Source organism: Acanthaster planci, linkage group LG03 (assembly GCF_054643075.1).
Source record: "Acanthaster planci isolate LZ-2023a linkage group LG03, COTS_SCS, whole genome shotgun sequence".
In the NCBI taxonomy this organism is placed as follows: domain Eukaryota; kingdom Metazoa; phylum Echinodermata; class Asteroidea; order Valvatida; family Acanthasteridae; genus Acanthaster; species Acanthaster planci.
Window position 1 is genome coordinate 3,153,150 of NC_141779.1, and position 17,263 is coordinate 3,170,412.

Here is a 17,263-nt window from a genome sequence, read left to right on the forward strand (position 1 = left end):
TTCACAATGCAGGCATATTTGAGGAGCACTGCTTACCTTTGGTGGTGGATTCCCAACGATTACCACTTCAAGTCGCACCCGAGCACTCTCAACGACTTCTGTCTTCTTCTCGAGTGTCTCCACAAAGATGGGTTGACCGGAGACTTGAGGTCTGGACTCCAGGTGGATCACAGACACACTAGGAAAACAAGGAAAGCATGGTCAAACAATGAAACCTGTCGGGGTTTAACTAACAGATTTTGACTGTTATGTACAAAATAGACAAGAAAAATTCCCCAATCTGATGAATCTAACAGTAAAAACTATTGAAAGAATTTTCTTATGTTGGCCCTACTTTTTGATTTTAGCTGTTTTGACACAGAAAACTGCACATAAATTGTAGCCCCCCCAAAAAACAACAACAATTAGAATTTGTATAACAAAATTTCCTAAAGGACAAGGCACACAGTGTTTGTAACAGCCATCAAGTGAAAACCTCACAAAGAAAATTCATGAAATTTTGTCTTTTATCTAGTGCTGCAAGTAGGTGCCAAGGTTCGGTTTGGACAAGGTTCAGAAATTTTTGCTGAACTTCGGTTCAGGTTCGGACATGTACACACATGAACATATACTATGCACATTGAATAACTCGCTACGAACGTACCGTATATCCCATGTATATGTTAATACAAGCAATAAATCTCCTCTCCATCCCATCCATGAGTAACTTCAATGGGAACATAATTTTTTTCTGAACTGTTTTCCCAAAGTTTGTTTAGGAGTTAAAATTCCCTAGAAAGTGACCGTCGGAGGTGTGAGTTTCTGACCGTGGTTTGCCGACCAAAAGCAGTTGTGTTTGGATCATGCTTGACTCAACAAAACGATTGTAGGATATGTGAAAACAGAAAAAAAACACAGAAATTGCAGAAACGCAATACGTTGCATGTTCTTGGTTGATTATTAGTGAATTCTCACCACATGCTTTTTACAACCTTCGCGTGATGTGGAGCCACCGTAAGTTTACTGTACATGCACAGTGTTACACATTTACAGTACGTGTGTACATACATGTACTTCTTGATGAACAAGTGCTGAGCGCTAGCGCTGGTGCAGCATAACTCGTTATCCATTCTTCGTTGTGTTTGCTTTTTTATCTAGTTTTCTTGCATGCTTTCAGCAATAATGCGCTAGTAATGCCCCGCCATATTAAAACCGAACATCCGAACCAACCAGTTTGGTTCGGTTCGGTTCGGTTCGAAAGTGCAATGATTTTTGGTTCGGTTCGACTGCAGCATACTTTTAACTGCCATGCACAAGCTTTAAAAAAAATGTGCTGAATAATTCTTACTTAGAAAGTGGTTGCTCGGCCACATTGATGTGGACAGCATTAGACTCCACACCAGCTGCATTTTCTGCAACAACCTTGTAGGTGCCTGAATCCTCAGGTTGTGCATTCTTGATCACTAGAGAGCAAATCTCCTTGTGTCTCTTCACCTGTGAAAAAACCACCAACAAAGTGAGTCCAACAAATTCCATGTGGCTTAAAAATGACAGAATCTTTCATTCGTTACTTGACACAACTTCAACAGGTGATATTTACATGTAACTGAGACAAAGTTTTGGGGGGCGGTTGTCACTCTATTTGAGCGGGTAAGCACCCTCCATATCAGGGAAGCTAAAGAAACCTTGGGGATAAATTACCATTTTAATATTCTGAATAGGTCACATCCTGATACATGGGGAATAGAGGGGGCCAGTGCATGATTGGTGTAGTTCAGATGGGGGGCACTCAGGGAATACTTTGTTGATGTGGGAGGGGGGGGAACTAGTGATGAATTATGCACTCCAAGTTTCATAATGCAGCAGTTGTTGTGCGACGCAGTTTAGCTGGAACAAGATTGAAAGTTGAAAGGCAGCAAAAGAAACTGTCCGCTCTTCTAACATTCTGAGCCAGAAAAAGTATACAGCCGACTCTCGTCATTACAAACTCTGCGGGACCAAGAGGAAATGTTCATTGTATCCGAAATTTGTTGTAGGCACAACGCAGTGCAATGGCTTCAGTGCATTGTATGAAAAGGTCCTTTTGTGTACGATACTATGTGCATTTACATGTACTGTACATGCATACATGTGAACGAGGTTGATGTTAAATGACGTCAAAAAGATGTCTCGGTTATGATTAATCAAATACATTGTGATGTGTTTGGAATAATAAACTTCACTGTCATATGACAACATGTTTAATGTGCATGTGAGATAAAAAGCAAATACATGTGAAAGCATCGATCCAGGGATTTTTTTAAACTTTCGATCACCATGGATGAAGCCTAACTTAACGGCATTCACATGTAAGCTTGTGTGTACCTGCAAGAAAGTGAAGACTCATCAACTGGAGCCCCCATCCATGTAAGTAGTCTTTCCAACACAAATTGTGTCATGGAGAGACATTTTTATTTACACTGGCTGCATGACCATGATTGATCGGTAGTCTGAGTTCACTCGCCCACCGTGGCGTGGCTGCCTAGGCGCAAGACAGTCGCTCAAGAAGCATGATGTCATGAGGAAATATTATGATTGGATAGCTATGTCCTGCAAAATGTATGTCATGTAAGCACACAATCTCATTGGCAGGCCACTAGATCTTTTAGCAGCAATACGCATAATTCAGAGGTGGGTGATTAGTTGGGCTCCTGATAAGCGGTAATAGTCAAGCGAACTTATTTGGAGCATATTTTTATCGGAATCGGGAAGGGATTTTTTGTTTTGCCGTTTGTGTAATCAGTGTAAAAAATCATGGATTTTTTAATTGTGCACTAAGCTTGTCATGACGACAGGAAACTAAAGTCTGTATATCGCGTTGTAAGTGTGTGTGATGCATATGGAGGGGCAGGCAATAAGCCTTAAGTGCTGCAGCTGGAAATTCTGTGGAAAACACGCACGCTTGAAGTACGTGCAGTACAACCTCAAATACAAACATAGACATGAGATAAATTTTTGTCAATGCACCTGCTTGCGACGCTTTTTGGACTGGAATCATCCCATTCACTGGTAGCCACATTTCCATCATGCCTTTTTGGGCAACGGTTCGGCCCAGCAGGAACCAGTGTGGTGCTCTGCACACGTGTTTTCAAAACTGCGATTCGTAAATGCTCGTCATAAATTGGTCGTCAACAATAGTTTTTCAGGCAACAGAGTCACAAAAACCTTTTGCTGTAACAGGAAATTCGTTAAGTACAATTTCACTATAACAGATTTTCTCCCCATAGAAATGTGCATATTTTCACCAGGACCAGAGATGTGTGTTTGTAATAACCGGAATTTTGTCACAGCTGATTTTGTAACAATGAGAGTCAACTGTATTACATGTAGGTTGAGGATGGATGAGTATTTGTACACTTGTTGTTTGAGCAGATCTTGAAGTAAATATAGAATTTTTCTGGTTATCGATGACAGCACTGAATCCTCAAATGTCTAACTTGAGCTAAACTAAATTGGCAGGCAATGGGTGTTAATTTCCTTTGGAGAACAGATTCCTTGGGAAAAAAATTAGACAGCTGCAATAGAAGAGCATTGCCGATGACAATTAACTGCCTTATGCTCACACAGATTACAGTTGAGAATTTCAGACAAATTCCCTAATTGGTTTGTTTGAAGAATTAGGACAAGATTCAACACAAAGTTTGGCTTAACTCTTTTTTATTAAAGAGAGGATATTCACACTTTAATCAAGGCATGATTGAAGAAAAAATTGCAAAAAGAAAGTTCAGCTGTTAAAGTTAGCTCTGCTTTGGCGATCTTTGCTCTCTGACGCTATGGGAAGGATACATATTGCAACTTTTTCCCAGCGATAAAGAAATCCTAGTGAACTGTCTCAATCCATACTACATGTACATTTTCTCACCGGAAAGATTGACTCTGCTGTCTTTTGTTGCAACTTAGCAAAATCTTACCACTGATTTTTACACCCTCATAAAACGGAAAAGCTGGAACTAGCAAGCTATGCCACTCTATACTACTACTTCTTGTGGGATTATGCATACATTTACTTTTCTGTCATCAACTCACTCTACTTTACCAAATGTGAACGTGCACAATTTACAGGGGGTGCAACTTTGTGCTTACAAGTATTCCAGAGAGGAGTCACCAAGGAAATGGGTTATAAAATGATGGTGTTTGTCTTTGGTAAGTGCAGACTGACATCTTCCTTTACACGTTCAACTCTATACCCTGGATTGGAATGTATTTCTGTGCCATGTTTGGTAAGCATCGGTGAAGGTGTTAACTAATGCATCTGGCTTGTCAGAACAGAAAATTCCTGGAAGGAGAAAGGGATCAAGTATTGTTCTACAAGGGGAAAAATAAAAATTAATTGTTGGGTAGGAGGCGACACTACTTGTGTTTATCATTAGAGGCAGAGAGTTGAAGATAGGAGGTTATTTAAGTTCAGGAAGTAAGAGTGGGTTATTTGAACCTGAAGATTTCTTTTCCAGTCCATACTTTCCTTTTGCATATTTTCAAATATTATCAAATCAGTTCATTTAACAAATCTTTTATGGAGGATTATTTATGGTCCAAAAAGTCTGACATTTCAAAACAATGGGGGAACTGATTACAAGCTTTTGACCAGACCAGAGTCTTATTCTCTTATGAGTTGGAAAAAACCTAGTTTCCTTGTTTTGATTTCTTTTTGGAGTGACTGGATTGTTCTCCACATTCCTTTAGAGTCTGAACTAGTTTTGTAGAATTTGGGCCACAGAGAAGGGAAGAGTAAATATTGGAGATCAGTGTTGTTAATGGCAAGGGTGAGGTACTAGTGGGCGTTGGGCGAGAATGAATCAGGCCGTTCTTCTACGCACCTCCTTCACAGTTTTGGATCGAGTCTCAGTGTACTTCACACACTGAAATGAAATAAAGCATCCGCAACAATGCATCAAATCGGACAGACGACGCCAAAGATACTTGTATACGTTTAACGCAATTGCATCAACAGAAACAGACAATAAAGTGGAAGCTGGTTCACCTTCCTCACCCTCTGCTCTGACAGAGCACTGTGTTTGATGCAAAAGTAAGGATAAATTCAGAGTTCAAATTATCAAACAATGAAACATTGTGGGGGGGCCAGCGTAAACGATGTTACACCTGCAAATCTGTCAGCAAACAACAGCAGAGGCTCGAATTAAGATTGAACAGTTTCTTTCCAACAGTAAAAAATTAACCATTTGTACTACAATGAGTAAGCATGAAGTAGTTGGCATATGATGTCTACAGTGCAGATGATATTGCAGAGTTTTGACAGATTGCAGAGGGGTAGGTCATGACGAGTCACTTAGAGGGCAAGTTAATGAAGTGAAGGGAGCATCTTAAAACATCCAGACTGCTTAGAATGTTACTGAGGTAAAAGTGCACCTTTTAATCAGGAACATGAGCTGGTCCCCAAAGGGAAAAGAGATATTTCCAACAGACACACATTTCAGACATAAACATAAGGAATTTAAACATCTCTCACAAGAATACAAAGGGCGTCAGCTTTGACAAAGTTACTAGGATGATTTACAAAGATGTGAGAATGTATATAATTTAATCTTTAATATATTGCGTATTATTGTGAGGGAAATTTCAGTTTAGAGAAAAACCTTTCAATTATTCTAAGAAAGCTGGGATTAAAGCAACAATAAACACTGACACGATGACAGTGATTGCATGCTTACCTCGACTGTTTCGGTTTCAATGACTTGAGTGTCATTTCGGTACCACGTGACATGTGGCGGCGGCAGGCCCTGGATGCGGATGGTCAGTCGCAGCTCCTGGCCTGGAGTGACCGTCACTGATTCCTGAGTGGACATGTTGATGAAGGTTGGCCCCTGGGAAGTGTCCATCTCCTCATCAGTGGACAGAACCTCTGGGGCTGACAAAGAAACACAAAATAACTGCATTAACCATCTTGCATCTCCCAACCATAGCCTACCGAAACACACATACTGCAACGTACTACAACACGAGATCTATGCAATCCACCCCGGCATTGAAGTCCGTCCGCAGTGGCACAGAAGAGACAGGCTAGTGCATGAGCCTGAAGCACACACAAAAAATATACATTTTAACAAAAAACACATGCACATTCATCTGCTGAGTTCCCGCCAACAGACTGTCCTTTCCATGTAACATCACACGCTCTCTTGTTTCCACTTTAACCACTACCAGCCGGAGACTCCGAAATCGGAGCCGTATGGTTTATATCCGTGGCCGGGGTCTCCGAACTCGGACAAAGGAAACAGGGCCCTGTAACAAAAGACCGTACTCCGAACAAAAGACCAGGCTGCTGGGCATTACCGGCATTTTTCGATCTCAAAAGTGGTGATAATCCAGCGTTATTTTGAAACCGTATACCAGGGTTTGGGGCATTGAGAGCAAGCGGATTACCACCGGGGACAAAAGCGCTCCACCACCACAGCGATGAGCCACACAGCACCGCTGCATGCTAATCTGGCCCCTATTGAAAAGAGGTCAGCAGTGCACTGAGCCAGGTTCGTGAACAAAAGACAGTTGTATAACACCGCACAATCTGGGCTTTGTTTACAAGGCTGCAGGCCTGGCTGAAATACTCTGGCGTCAATGAAGGTCACCTGTCAACTTAGAGTAGTGCCTAAAGATTACTTTGTGCGGCTATAAACGACCGTTAAATGGAATGATAAATTTTTGAAGGATTTTGAAAATGGAAAAAATGATAGTCATGCCGGCCCAGCATCATCAACGTTGAAAAATGTCCCGGCATGAAGTGGTTAAGCAGATGGAGTTTAGGACAAAAATTCAAAACAGATTGGGGTAGGCAGTGTCAGGTGAAAAGCAGGGGTCACTTGTTTGCATATGAAACAATTTGCTTTCTCGGAGTGTGTTAGAGTGCTATTCTAAATTAAGAAAGGAGACTGGGTATAATGCAAGAACAGGCAGTAAACTTCAGCACAAGGATAATATTACAAAATGCCCGAACAACAGTATCAGGTTGAAGGAGCTTTAACTACCAGGACAATATCTAAACACCTGTGGTCCTGTGTTGAAAGTCTTCACACAATGAGCAGAAAAAAAATACAATATTGGAAAAACAAATGAGAAAAGGCTAGTCCTCTGACCTCTGACCATGACTTCTGCCGTGGAGGTCACAATCCCTGCCTTGTTGGAGGCCACACACTTGTAAGTGCCAGCATGTTCCATTTCTGTCTTGGCGATTCTCAGAGCAGCCACACCCTTCTCAAAGGAGATCTCGTAAGGCGGGTAGTTGGTGAGGGTTCTTTCATCCTTGTACCACGCGACAGTCGGGGGACGTTCAGAGACAATGGTGCATTGGAGCTCTGTGGGCTGCCCCTCTGTGGCAACCACTGTATGCGATGGAAGTCTGGAGGTAAACTTGGGTGGGATTCCCACCTTCTTGGGCAAGCCTATACAAAATGAATTGAGAAGGAATTACCAGAGGTAAGAAATGAGAATAAGCGTGCAATGTTTTAGTAGCATTTCGAATGTGAGATGTTGTTTTGAACAAGTGTTGGCTCCCTAAAAGGTCGCTAAATCAAGGAACTTGAAATTGTAACAAAATTTTAACACGCCACGAAATTGACGATGGTGCTCAACAAGCAATGTTGTCATGTTTGAAACTTCTTGATCTTTGCTCCAATTAAGGCACATGACATGTATTCAAAATAGCATGAGTTTCCACTGAATAACAAAATCAGACCATGTCCAAATCACTTGGCTACAGCTGGATGTTACACACGACGTATTGGGAACTAGCCTGAGCCACATCCAAAAACTTGTGCATTATTTCCAGCTATACCCAAGAGATTCGGACACAGCCTATGTCGTTAAAAAACTCAATTTTTAAGTTTGGGGTTTACAAGGATTTACAAGAGCGATTTCAAGAAGGAATTAATATAAATTACCTTTGACTATTACTTCAACTGTCGTGCTCACTGTGCCCATCAGATTCTTAGCTACGCACTTGTAGATACCGGAGTCTTCTGGCACGACACTTTCAATATCCAGACTGGCCACATCCCTGACAAAGCTGGTCGTGTAATAGGGCTTGCCCTTGACGGGCTTGCCGTCTTTGTACCAGGTGACGGTGGGCTCCAGCTGGGCTTGAACCTGGCACTCCAGGTGCAGGGGCTGGCCAACAGTGACAGGTGCGGCCACCTGCAACTTGGAGGTGAACTCAGGTGGCTTGGGGGAAGCAGAGCCTGGAAATGAATTTGACCAACAAGGGCATAAATTGCAAATTTGATAGCCATTGGGCGGAAGGTACTGTAGAAAGGCATGTCGCTGAGTAAATTAACAGGCAACTCCAATATCTGTTAGCAATATTCTCACAATCACCAAATTTTAAGTCCCTTTGTCTCACACTAACTGTTAAATGGGTGGTGTTTGATTTCTTTCCAGGAAACAGAACCAGAGTTCTTTTGACTTACCAGGCACATTCACTTCAACGGTTGTCTTTGATGTACCCATTGCATTGGTCGCTACGCATTCATAAATCCCTGCATCTTCTGGCCGAGCATCTTCAATATCCAAGACAGCAATATCCTTGTCGAATGATGTGCGGAACCGCGGCTCATTTTCGATAGGTTTGCCATCTTTGTACCAGGTGATGGTGGGTGTTGGTTTGGCTGAGACTTGGCACTCGATGCTGTAGGGTCGACCGACAACGAGTGGCTCACCATGCATCATCTCGGCAACAAACTCTGGCGGCTTTTCATATCCTGAAAGAAAAAAAAATTGCACAATAAATATCTCTTTTATTCCATTCTTCGTACAATCTTGAGTGTTTTTGCACAACTGAACATCTCACTTCAGTGAGTTTTGAAATCTAGTAAACTTCTTCCACCAATAACAATTTCTTACATCTTCAGGTTTTGTTAAAGTCACTCACAATCATCTTCATTATTCCAGTCGCGTCAATAAAGAAGCACTGAATTAATTTCTCATGATTACCAAGCTCAACAAAGAAGGACACCTGAACCAAAGTCATGAATAAATCTGCTACAATCAGGAAACAAACACGAAATTACCAGAGAAAATCATTTATCAAAGTCACATTTCATAACCAGACACTCAAGAAACGTTTGAGCTTGACAGAGTTGGTTGAATTCTACAAACAAGTATCATACCTGGCACCATTACTTCTACTGTTGACGTTGCTGTTCCGAGTGGATTGGCTGCTACACATTCATACACACCAGCATCTTCCGGTCCAGCATTTTCAATGTCCAAACAAGCCACGTCTTTCACAAACGACGTCCGGTACCTTGGCTGGTTCATGAGTGGCTTACCGTCCTTGTACCAAGTGATTGTAGGAGGTGGCTGGGCAGAGACTGGGCACTCAATGTGGAAGGGTCGTCCTTCTAGAAGGGGCTCAGCAACTTGCATCTTGGAAACAAATTCTGGCGGCTTGTCATAGGCTAAAGAAGAAGTTGCAAATAAAAACTTTTTGTCTAAACACAGATGCAGTGTCAAATTTTCTTTTCAAATGATCACGACATAAGCGTGAAACATAGGTGCATCATAACAATAGCAATTATTGTAAGAAGTCTTAACAAGTCCTGGGGGCAACTTTGAAATATACTCCCCAAGAGTTCTACTCAAACTATCTCTCCTAATTGAGGTAGTGAATAGTTAGCATGAAAATTAAAAGGGGTCAAATACAACACATAAAAGTCAACCAATCGTTTAAGTTAAAGAGGAAAAAATTTCTCTGGGGTCTGAATGGTCCTAGAAATTTAACTGACACTGTTAATATACTGTTAACCTTAAAAATGGTAGAGTTTTAAAAAGACCAAGTCACATAATGATTACCTGGGACCATCACTTCCATTGTTGAAATAGCTGTGCCAAGTGGATTGGTTGCAACACATTCATAAACTCCAGCATCTTCCGGTCCAGCATTTTCAATGTCCAAACAAGCCACGTCTTTCACAAACGATGTCCGGTACCTTGGCTGGTTCATGAGTGGCTTACCGTCCTTGTACCAAGTGATTGTAGGAGGTGGCTGAGCAGAGACTGGACACTCAATGTGGAAGGGTCGTCCCTCCAGAAGGGGCTCAGCAACTTGCATCTTGGAGACAAATTCTGGCGGCTTGTCATAGGCTAGAGGTAAAATTGCAATTGAAAAAAATATTTAACCAACATCCATTCATACCTAAGACATTTTAGTCATTTTTATTGGTTGACAGCCCATCGTGTGGCTGTTCTTTAACGAATGATAAAACACCGGCTGGATGTGCGGCATCTCCCGTAAGTATGCAACACACACCAATTTCCATATAAGGAGATTGCTTATAACGACTCACGAGAGCAACATGTAGCATGGCAAGGGTGTTTGAAAAAAGTAGTAAAACTGTTAAACAAAAATCATTGGAAATTTATAATTTCCGATTCAAAGGTATTTAAGAATGGGAATAAATATGTGCAGAGTCATCAGCTAGGGAGAATGGATGCCGATGATGTCCCTCGCCTTCGGCTCGGTCATTACCAACGTCCATTCCCTGCTCCAGTCTCACACAAAAGTTGATGACCAGCCAACATATTTATTCCCTTATTACACTGTTACAGTGTCTAAGAAATGACTTGGGTAGATGGAAGTCCTGGTGGCAACTCTAAAATCAGTTCTCCAATGATAGGTTTGGAACAGATTTGTCAAGTAAATTTTCATTTAGCTTCAAAAACAAAAGGGGTCAAATATAACAGATGACAGTCAAAAAAGTAATCTTTAAATATTTACATCAAATTTATCTGATGTTTGACGTCAGGCACACAAAACCTTTTACCCCTATCTTGTTTGAATACATAGTCACATAATGATTACCTGGAACCATCACTTCCATTGTTGAAATAGCTGTGCCAAGTGGATTGGTTGCAACACATTCATAAACTCCAGCATCTTCCGGTCCAGCATTTTCAATGTCCAAACAAGCCACGTCTTTCACAAACGATGTCCGGTACCTTGGCTGGTTCATGAGTGGCTTACCGTCCTTGTACCAAGTGATTGTAGGAGGTGGCTGAGCAGAGACTGGACACTCAATGTGGTAGGGTCGTCCCTCCAGAAGGGGCTCAGCAACTTGCATCTTGGAGACAAATTCTGGCGGCTTGTCATAGGCTAGAGGTAAAATTGCAATTGAAAAAAATATTTAACCAACATCCATTCATACCTAAGACATTTTAGCCATTTCTATTGGTTGACAGCCCATCGTGTGGCTGTTCTTTAACGAATGATAAAACACCGGCTGGATGTGCGGCATCTCCCGTAAGTATACAACACACACCAATTTCCATATGAGGAGATTGCTTATGACGACTCACGAGAGCAACACGTAGCATGGCAAGGGTGTTTGAAAAAAGGAGTAAAACTGTTAAACAAAAATCATTGGAAATTTATAATTTCCGATTCAAAGGTTTTTAAGAATGGGACTAAATATGTGCAGAGTCATCAGCTAGGGAGAATGGATGCTGATGATGTCCCTTGCCTTCGGCTCGGTCATTACCAATGTCCATACCCCTGCTCCAGTCTCACACAAAAGTTGATGACCAGCCGACATATTTATTCCCTTATTACACTGTTACAGTGTCTTAGAAATGACTTGGGTAGATGGAAGTCATGGTGGCAACTCTAAAATCAGTTCTCCAATGATAGGTTTGGAACAGATTTGTCAAGTAAATTTTCATTTAGCTTCAAAAACAAAAGGGGTCAAATATAACAGATGACAGTCAAAAAAGTAATCTTTAAATATTTACATCAAATTTATCTGATGTTTGACGTCAGGCACACAAAACCTTTTACCCCCTATCTTGTTTGAATACATAGTCACATAATGATTACCTGGAATCATCACTTCCATTGTTGAAATAGCTGTGCCAAGTGGATTGGTTGCAAAACATTCATAAACTCCAGCATCTTCAGGTCCAGCATTTTCAATGTCCAAACAAGCCACGTCTTTCACAAACGATGTCCGGTACCTTGGCTGGTTCATGAGTGGCTTACCGTCCTTGTACCAAGTGATTGTAGGAGGTGGCTGAGCAGAGACTGGACACTCAATGTGGAAGGGTCGTCCTTCTAGAAGGGGCTCAGCAACTTGCATCTTGGAGATAAACTCTGGTGGCTTGCCATATGCTAAGGAAACAGTTCCAATGAAGAGAAATGCTTAAACCGACAATATGAGACAATATGTTTTTGTCTTTTTAACAAAACTATATGCATTTTAATGCAAATACTGTCCTCTGAAACGTCTACACAAGTCATGGCAGCAATTTTTGAACTTCTTCCCCCAGAAGTGTACTTAGCCCATCTCTTCCAACAAACAAAAATAAAAGGAGTTTAGTATGACATGGTAGTCAATCTTTTACATGTTTATAAAAGCCTTTGCTAAAATCTGCATGGTCATGTACACACAAAGCCTTCAACCCTGATTTCAGAGACTTTCATATAAAAGAAAGTCAATGATTACCTGGGATCATGACCTTTACGGTTGATGTGGCTGTACCAAGTGGATTGGTTGCGACACATTCATACACGCCAGAGTCCTCCGGCGTAGCCTCATCTATGTCCACGGAAGCCACACCTTTCAGGAACAATGTCCTGTATCTTGGCTGGTTCTGGAGTGGCTTACCGTCCTTGTACCAAGAGATCGTAGGAGGTGGTTGGGCAGAGACTGGACACTCAATGTGGAAGGGTCGTCCTTCGAGGAGGGGCTCAGCAACTTGCATCTTGGAAACAAACTCTGGTGGCTTTGCTTTCTCATAACCTATGGGACATTGTTACAAGAATAGGTTGTGCCTAAATTTGATGGCCTTGTCAACATCTACAGAGCAACGGCAAATCACTGAAGAGCTTTTTTATCTCCCATACTGATGCTTCCAGGTCCTGAGAATACTTCTATAAGAATGGTCCCTTTGGGTTAGGGTTAAGGTGTCTTAACTTTAAAAAAATTAATTACTTTCTGGTCATCTCTTCAGAGGTTTCTTAAGGCAAACAAGCCATAGTGTGGGAAGTGCTTTTAAGAAATCTATGAGAGATCCTTTTCATGGTGAACATTTCTTTGCTGTCCATTTACAGATTTGTGTTAACCAAAAGAATTCTGAATCCTCAAAATTCACATATAATTTTTACCATCCAAGGGGTCAAGGTTGAGGGTTACAAGCTACAGGACTGAGATTTCTGAGAAATCCAGGGAAATAAGAAATGGAAGGTAATGTAGAGAAACTGTTTCCCTACCTGGGACCATGACTTCCACGGTAGACTTAGCTGTGCCCAGCCGATTAGTTGCAACACACTCATACACACCAGCATCTTCTGATAAGGCGTCATTGATGTCCAGACAGGCGATGCCTTTCAGGTATGAAGTCCTGTACTTCCAACCGTCCTTGATGGGTTTGCCATCCTTGTACCAGGTCACGGTTGGGGCCGGCTTGGCTGATATCTGGCACTCAATGTGGCAGGGCCGGCCTTCCTTCATGGGCTCTGCAAGCTCCGGCTTGGTGGCAAATTCAGGGGCCTTGTCATACGCTGAAAAAGTGCAACAGATGAAACAGCAGAGAGAGTTCAAGATTAATTGGAGCTGTCTTGCTTGGATCATGTCTTAGAAAAAAGAATCTGTACTTATCCAAACACAGGGGTGTTAAGATAGCATTAGTGGCACTTCCACTTCTGAGACCGAGGTTGGCAAGGTAGTTCTTTCCTCGTCTTCCACCTCTTGTGGTTCCGGGTTCGATTCCCGGCCCGGTCCATATGTGGATTGGGTTTTCAGTCCCTACCTGACTCCGTGGGTTTTACCCAGAATATTCTTCTGGGGTTTTCCTCCCACCTCTAAAAAACTGTAACTGCTTCTTACTGTCTCCCCTTTACTGATGTTGGTGAACGTGGGTCGTTTGGCGGCTGCCCGAGGCGCCCTTGTATGTCATCATCTCAACCATGTTTAAATGTATTCATTGTTCCACACTTAATGTCTTCATTGTACAGCACATTTGAACATATTTATATGAAATTTGTGCTTTATAAATGAATATATCATTAATTATTATAATAAATCCTAGCCAAGCCTGCATGCATATTGGGGTTTTGTCTCTACATAATTTCACGGGACGTAACCTAGAATATTTATGGGGTTTTTCCGTCCACCTCTGCGGCTGAACACTGTTTCCTTGTCTACACTCTCCAGGTTTCCTGAGACTCCCAAGCTTCTGTGCCCATGCAATTTGGGGACCCCTTGATTTCATTACCAGAAAGAATAACACACTCCAAAAGTGCACATCCCTACTCAAGTAAAAAGGCAATGGTAAATGTAAACACATCGAGTCTTGAAAAAGTCAAGAAAGATGTACTCTGATTTTACCAAATATAATGATATGTTACCGGGAATCTTCAAATCCACTTTTGACTTTGTTGTTCCTGCAGGATTGGAAGCCACACACTCATAGACTCCAGCGTCTTCAGGCAAAACATCTGGTATGTCCAATCTGGCAGTGTCTCTCTCCAGTGAGGCCTTGTAGCGAGGTTTGTTCCGGATAACTTTACCGTCTTTGTACCAGGAGACACTAGGAGGGGGCTTGGCCTCGACCTGGGCCTCCAGCTGGCATGGTTTGCCTTCCACTAGAGGCATGGCTAGATGGAGTTGGGAGATGAACTCTGGTGGTCTGTCTGCATCTACAGCTGTGGGGTGTAAGATAACACATCATCACAGGAGTGGTAAGATACACTAATATTATCACAGCTTAAGACCCAATAGTGGTCAGACCATTTTTACCTAATACGGCACTTAAACCTTAATTTCATGTTAATCTTGAATGAAAGTACATTGACAAGTTCAGAGGAAAATTTTCATTCACGTAAACTTGAGGTAACTGAGAAATAAAGGTGAATGAGTACAACAGGTGCCATGAACTCAAATGATATGTCAACACCAAAACATGCTCATCTATTATTTCAACATTGTACTCACAGGTGACAGTGATGTTGGATGTGGTCTCAGCTTTACCAAACTCATTCTTTGCAATGCAAGTGAACCTCCCAGAGTCGTCCTTGAAGATCTCGTCAATGTCCAGCATGCAAACCCCTTGCTTGTCTCGGCTGATCTCGTAGTCTGGATGGTCATCGATGCATTCCCCGTCCTTGTACCAGTTGACCGTGGGGAGCGGATCGCCGGTGAGGAGACACTGTAGCTGCAAGCGCTGACCCTCGATGGCCTCCACATCCTGCAGGGGCTTGGTGAAATGGGGCGACGACCCTGCCTCTGAGGCAAGAATATAGAACACAGAATGTTGTTGGTTGTGTTGTTTGTGACGTTGGTCTTTATACGCTGTGTAGCATTGCTGTATTATCTTTCTCATGGCACTGGAAGCAGGTTCAGGAAAGCAGGAGCAGTGGTAAAAGAATTAACCATGTAAAATGAAGAAACTGATGTTCATCTTAAGAACAACATTTAATTTATCCTGGTAACAAAGACTGTGGAATATTGTACACATAACACAGAATACATTCAGGACAGGAATATGACACTCATGGAGGAGGCAAAACCTGACAAAATCTACAAACTGTGCATATGCACTTACAGCATTTGATGATTGAGAAATGGAGGAGAACTTACCATTGACAGTGATTTGGATAGTACACTCTGCTTTGCCAACTGGGTTGGTGGCAGTAGCAATGTAGGTGCCTTCGTCTTCAGGCAGGACATCATCAATGATCAGGGAGTGCGTGTCTCCATCACGCTTGAAGCGGTAGAAGTCGTCTCCGAGACGCTCACCATCTTTGGTCCTGAAAAAAAAAAATCACGAGATGACAGCGTGGTAGTCAAGACCTTGTACGATCAACACAAGAACGAAACACAAAGTCTCCAGTCTGAATTCAAGCCACAAGCTATTCAAATGAACTAAAACAAGAGCATTCCTTTGTCATTGTTCACCCTGTTACTTGTGACTGGTCTTGTGTCTGGTCTTGTGATGGTCTCGACTACAACACTGCACGATGAAGACACAAGAACAAGCTCACCCAACAAAAACCTTAAACTTAGTCCTTCCTAAGCTTCAAAGGGTCATTCTCGGTTAGCCATGTGACAAAAAATTACAAAATCCTATGATTAACATACTTCTTTAGCCTCTGAAATAGCCCATGTATATTTCCATTATGCCATTTATATTAATCTGCTGACCCCAGTTTAAAAAAGTGATTTAATGATAACCTTTGGGGACTGTTTCTGTCTGATGTCACACATGTACCAACCTTTATTTTGACCTCCGACCCAAAGCGGAAAAGTTAGAAAGAAAAACTATTGTAAAAACTGTAAACTGGGGTCAGTAGACTAACATTAATGGCATAATGGAATGATACATGGGCCATTTTCAGAGGCTAAGGAAGGATGTCCATTATAGGATTTTCCCATTTTTGTCACACACGTAACCAAGAATGGCCTCAAAGTGTACCTTCATCTAACTTCATAATGCTTACCAGATGACAGTTGGGGATGGTTCTCCCTCGACTTCCACCGCCAGAGTAAATGGTTTTCCCTCATCCACGATCCGATTGCCCGGGTTCCAGGTGAACCGTGGGGCTTTCTTCGAGGCCAAGTCCATCCGGCCTGATGAAACCAGGATTTCCTTCTCTGGTACAATCTTAGAGTCAGCTGAAATTCAAAGTTAAATGATGCGGAGAGTCAACTTAGAACTTGAGAAAAACCTGTTCAGACTAATCCTCACACAAAGCCGCGGCTCTTGCTGTCTCTCGGAGTCAAGGGGTTAAGAAATCTCACCGAACTTTCAAAACACCAAATGAGAAATGTTACTCCTAAAATACTGAATGTAAATGTGGCCCGGAAGGCAATACAAGAGGCAATATGAGAGACCTTTATAGAATTAAACTGGCCTGAATTTTTAAAAAATAGGAAGACAAATGCGTGGCTTACAAATAACAGTCAGTTTAGCAGAGCAGGTGGCTTCACCGACTGTGTTCACAGCTTTGCAGACGTAGGTGCCTGACAGGTTGAGCCTAGCCGGGGTGAAGTTAAGGATACAGGAGTCGTCGTCACCAAACTCCATCTTGATCTGGGCCGTCTCTTCCAGCTGGACTCCGTCCTTCTCCCAGAAGACATCGGGTTCTGGTTCACCCTTGACTACGCAGTCAAAAGCTGATGAGGAAGAAAAAAATGAGATGCTAGAGCTACCCGCTCTGAGCTGAAGTGCACCCTCACTGGCGAAAGAAAGACAGATGGTACTCAGCTTTCCAAATGCATTCGGCGTGCACGAGAAGACCATA

At 42.2% G+C, this 17,263-nt stretch overlaps 1 protein-coding gene across 18 annotated transcripts in view; it reads right to left on the bottom strand.

Annotated features, from left to right (window-relative positions):
• LOC110985841 (uncharacterized) overlaps positions 1-17,263 on the bottom strand; it is a 184,939-nt gene that overhangs the window by 111,006 nt on the left and 56,670 nt on the right. For 16 of the 18 annotated variants that reach the window (XM_087134460.1, XM_087134461.1, XM_087134466.1 and 13 more), the window contains exons 1-10: positions 10,829-11,118; positions 9,820-10,110; positions 9,135-9,425; positions 8,436-8,726; positions 7,911-8,207; positions 7,107-7,412; positions 5,688-5,884; positions 4,836-4,877; positions 1,328-1,473; positions 37-178 (exon numbers count right to left, since the gene is read on the bottom strand). In XM_087134460.1, the coding sequence (XP_086990586.1) occupies positions 37-178; positions 1,328-1,473; positions 4,836-4,877; positions 5,688-5,884; positions 7,107-7,412; positions 7,911-8,207; positions 8,436-8,726; positions 9,135-9,425; positions 9,820-10,110; positions 10,829-11,087 (2,262 nt within the window). In that variant the 5' untranslated portion in view covers positions 11,088-11,118. Of the gene's footprint in view, positions 1-36; positions 179-1,327; positions 1,474-4,835; positions 4,878-5,687; positions 5,885-7,106; positions 7,413-7,910; positions 8,208-8,435; positions 8,727-9,134; positions 9,426-9,819; positions 10,111-10,828; positions 11,120-11,839; positions 12,131-12,464; positions 12,762-13,231; positions 13,523-14,368; positions 14,666-14,954; positions 15,246-15,599; positions 15,770-16,459; positions 16,635-16,913; positions 17,136-17,263 lie in introns of those variants that run through there. The other 2 variants (XM_087134473.1, XM_087134457.1) reach the window with 2 other exon arrangements.